This window comes from Bufo gargarizans, chromosome 3 (genome assembly GCF_014858855.1).
Source record: "Bufo gargarizans isolate SCDJY-AF-19 chromosome 3, ASM1485885v1, whole genome shotgun sequence".
Taxonomy (NCBI): domain Eukaryota; kingdom Metazoa; phylum Chordata; class Amphibia; order Anura; family Bufonidae; genus Bufo; species Bufo gargarizans.
In genome coordinates this window covers 106,770,285-106,775,133 of record NC_058082.1, presented here as the reverse complement: position 1 = coordinate 106,775,133, position 4,849 = coordinate 106,770,285, and the positions used below count along the sequence as shown (strand labels likewise).

At 43.6% G+C, this 4,849-nt stretch overlaps 1 protein-coding gene across 1 annotated transcript; it reads left to right on the top strand.

Moving 5' to 3' along the window:
* The first annotated feature begins 254 nt into the window (after positions 1–254).
* LOC122931420 (MYG1 exonuclease-like) lies at positions 255–4,482 on the top strand. Its single transcript, XM_044285494.1, is given in 7 exon segments — positions 255–279; positions 282–402; positions 484–643; positions 1,200–1,349; positions 3,104–3,226; positions 3,361–3,542; positions 4,221–4,482. Coding segments are annotated over 7 exon segments (921 nt in total). The 3' UTR covers positions 4,381–4,482.
* Positions 4,483–4,849: the final 367 nt, after the last annotated feature.

Here is a 4,849-nt window from a genome sequence, read left to right as displayed (position 1 = left end):
AAGCGAAACAGTTTGTTGTGGTCAAAGTCCCAAGAAAGGAGGAAGGTAAAGATCCAGGACGGGAAGTGGTATACATGGAGTGATGTCAAATTCTATCCAGAAAACCACCTACCCAAAGGGAATAGTGGAGTGAAATGTGCGTGTTTGTGTACATGTGGATAGATGGATTGTAAGCTCTTGCGAGCAGGACCCTCACTGTTTTAACCGCTGACTAGCTTGTTGCTATGTAATGTACATGAAGCCTCTGAGATGAAATGAAGAATATAATACGTATATTGCCCTTTATCAGGATGCAGAGATTGTTAGAACCCGGGACCCGCAGCTTTTATCGCAGTGTGATGTAGTTGTCGATGTGGGCGGCGAGTATGACCCTTCCCGGAACCGCTACGACCACCATCAGAGGTGAAACTACATCTATCTATGTCTTTTGTCCTTTTTTTTTTTCTTGACTTTGTAACATCTACATGTTTTGAAATCTTGCAGATCTTTCTGTGAAACCATGAACAGCCTATATCCTGACAAGCCGTGGGTTACCAAGCTGAGCAGCGCTGGCCTGGTATATGCCCACTTTGGCACACAGATACTAGCCACGCTCCTGGGAACCGATGAGGAGGACCCTATTATACCAGTCCTATATGACAAGGCGAGTGACCCAAAACTGAAGCAGGGGAGGATTTATAAAGCTGTTTGAAAGAGTAACTCTCTGGTGCCCAAAGCAACCAATCACAGCACAGCTTTTATTTTAGATGTGCAGAATAGGGAGTGAAAGCTATGCTGTGATTGGTTGCTTATGGACAGCAAAAGCTGCTTTTCTTCTAGAGCTGTGATGGCTAACCTCCGGCACTCCAGCTGTGGTAAAACGACAACTCCCGAGATGTACACCTGCTTGGCTGTGCTCAGAACTCCATAGAAATGAATAGAGCATGCTGGGAGTTGTAGTTTCACCACAGCTGGAGTGTCGGAGGTTAGCCATCACTGGCATTTTCTGCTAACCATAAATCTTGTAGAAAGTTGACTCGGATATTTTTCGGATGCGGACCAATTCCGTAGGGCTGCAAAAGATGCGTACAGCACTCTGTGTGCTGTCCACATCCGTATGTCCATTCCAGGGCATTCTCAAAAATATAGAACATGTCCTAGTCTCTTCCACATTACCGACAAGCATAGGACTGTTCTATTTAATATTTTCTATTTCCTAGATGTATGAGAACTTTGTTGAAGAAATCGATGCTATAGACAATGGAGTATCCCAGTTTGATGGGGAGCAGAGATACAACATCACCACCAACCTGAGCTCCCGAGTTGGACATCTCAACCCACGCTGGAATGAACCTGATCAGGACACAGAAGTAATAGGACCTGCTATTGTGGTTACGTTTCCTAGAATGTGTGTGGAGATATATGGATGTGTGTGTGGATATTTTTTATATATTCTATTGCAATGAGTGCATTTAGTATCTGTTCACATACTGAGCGTATCATTCACTGTGTGTTCAAAATCGCCATTGTATGTGCAGTGTTTTAGATTGTTGCCACATGTACTTTTTTCAGTGTGAATTTTTATTTTTTGCCAAAAAACATTCAGTTGTAGTAATTTTTAGGTGTTTTTGTGAGATGTACACCCCACAAAATAATTACTTCCCCTGTAGTGCATTATACAAAAATTGCTGCTGAAGACCCAGAGGATAAGTCGTCAACATGTAGACACTGGAAAATCCAGTTTTTTTGTTTGTATCCATATCAAAAGCTAATGTTCTTTGGAAATCTTTTATCACTAAGGGCCGTTCCACTTGGCATCGGGAGCATTAACAGATGTACCTGGAGCCTAAATGTTAAAAGGGTTGTGCTAGTTATCCTAAAAGCTGCCAATAATACCTTTTTTAAAGGGGTTATCCAATAACTAATGTAAAAAATAAAAACCGGACATCCTATAGTACATGACAATAGAACCGGCCCTGTACCTCACATGGATCCAGAGATCTCCTCATTCATTGCTCTGCTAGACTCATATCAAGCTGACAGCTCAAGGGGAGTGTCTTTTTTGCTGCAGCTAAGGGGGCGTGTCCATGCTCTGCCTATCACAGCTCAGGAGGCAGCTGAAGGATGAAACTGAGCATGTGCGGCCATCTCAGTGAGCAGGTCAAAGAAATAAGGAAAAACAAACAAACTGCAGGTGGCGCTATACAGATGCATTTTATGGCTATTACTAAAATAAAGTGGCCTAAGTGGGAGGAAATGCTCAAAAACCCCAAACACTGTAGCATGTTTATAACCGGGGGGAGCAATTCCTCCGCTTGTGATCCATTGCTAGTGGCAATCCCCAGCAAAAAAAAAAAAAATGCTTACAATGGAGGATGTCGGCAGCGGACCACATGAATCACAAGGCATCCTACACAAGATGGAGTAGTGTGTGGATGAAAATATACAAATACATAAATTACTGCAAAAGGTGCACCACAATGATATGCAACTGACAACACTGGCTAATCCCTCAGGCTGATGTTAAAAACAGACTTTAGCCAATGTATTCCAGCCAGGAACACATCGGAGCCCTTTTTGCAACACCGTCAAGGTATCTCAGTGTGGCATGGGTCCTACCACTAGACCACCTATGGTGTGTGAACACTGAATGGTGCTAAGAGCTAACTCGCAGCCAAGCTCCCACATACCTCCATAGTGAGATCACTCATGCAGTGGGAGAAGAGATGGGGCTGCAAGCTCCACCTATAACTGGGGATTGCCGCTAGCAACGGATCACATGCGGAGGAGTTGCTCCCCCGGTTATAAACCCGCCACAGTGTTTGGTGTTTTTGGCATTTCCTCCCATCTTAGGCCACTTTATTTCAGTTATTTTTCTTGATATGTTTAGAATGTGCCATTGTGTACTGCTGGTAGCATTCTGTTCCACCTGGTAGCCTGTGTCACATGGCCTGTTATAGGTGGGGCTCGCAGCCTTATCTCTCCCACTGCCTGAGTGATTTCACTATGTGACTGGTTTCGTCTTAATGTACATGGCGCTTATGTGGAGCAAATGGCATAAATTGTACAACTTTGAACATGCAGCTCTCATTGTAATGTGTATTCTCACAAATTTACTTTGCAGGCTGGATTTAAGAAGGCGATGGAACTGGCAGGGACAGAGTTCGTGTCACGCTTGGACTTTTACCACCGTTCTTGGCTGCCGGCTCGATCTTTGGTGGAAGAAGCCATCAGACAGCGATTCCAGGTTCAGTAGCCGTGGTTGATTTTTAGCCTCAGCATTTTGGAACTGAGAACAATCCTGAGCATAGTGACAGTGTACTTGTCTCTGGTCTGCCTCTAGGGGCAGTAATGTGCAGTGACAACTGCTGTCTCTTACAGGCGGATGGCAGTGGAGAAGTGGTGATCTTGGCCCAAGGTGGATGCCCATGGAAGGAGCACTTATTCCAAGTGGAAAAAGAAATCAATCTGGAGAAACAAATTAAATACGTGATCTATCCAGATCAGAGCGCTAAGTGGAGGGTGCAGTGTGTTCCCACAGGTCCCAACACCTTTCAGAATCGGTTAGTAGTAATATGAATTATCATATTTGGTTATGGGGCATTATATTCTTCTAGATAAAGGAATTGCATAAATAACAGGATAACAAATACTTGTAATTAACTTACCTTAAGGGTCCATTCACATGTCCGCATCTGTCCCCATTCATTCTCTATGGGGACAGAAAAGATGCGGACAGCACAGTGTTCTGTCCACATCTGCATTTCCGTGCCACGGCCCTGAACTTCCGGGCCGCAGCTCCGCAAAAAATAGAACATGTCCTATTCTTGTCTGCAATTGCGGACAAGATTAGGCAGTTCTATGGGTGGTGCCGGCTGGGTGTATTAGGGGTCTGCAATACACTACGGACGTGTGAATGGACCCTAAGGGATCTATTAAAGGGGTGTAGTAAAGCAAACTGAGTAGAGGACCTTTTATATCACACACAAACTTATGACCTTCTCTGTATCTGAGCACGTATACTATTCACAGATGGGCCCTTTAAGAGGGGAAAAATGGGCTTTACTTATGCTAAAAATCACATTGTTAGATATTTTTGATCATTTGGTGTAATTGAAATTTTTGTTTCTAGATGATAGTCTCATTGAAATGTAAGAGAATAGTTGATGGTTTTCTAGAAGAATCGGATGTCCTGGTTTCCTTGTTCTTTTTGGAAACACCGTTCTTGTACTCTTCCCTAGGCTTTCTCTACCAGAGGATTGGCGTGGTCTTCGAGCAGATGATCTCTCCTCCATCAGTGGCATTCCTGGTTGCATCTTTGTTCATGCCAGCGGCTTCATCGGTGGAAACGAGACACAGGAAGGTGCTCTGGAGATGGCACGGAAAGCATTGACGTCCTAGAGTTGTTACTACGTAGGATACAGCCAACTGTACCATTCAATGCTGAAAAATCTACAATTTGTATTTATACCATGTGGCATCACTAAATATTTTTGTATTGACCATGTTGTGTGACTGTTCATGTACATGCACAACCTGAGGCACTCAACAGGATAGTCGGTCACAGTAGCCCTTTTTGACCCTTAGATGGGTTTGTTTAAACACGGGCATAGTTACTAGCACCGAACCATACGTTTAATGTATATGCTGGGAAAAGTTAGCCATTGTCCCCTAGTTCAGCCACAATAGTGTAGGGTCTTGTTTCTGATACCAGAGCAATAAGATACTGCATAATATGAGGATTCTAGGCTTCTACTCAAAAAAGGAGATTATTATTTTTTTTTGTATAACTTACCAATAAAATCTCTCTCGCTCTTCATTGGGGGACACAGGAACCGTGGGTATAGCTATGTCCTCTAGGAGGCGTTGA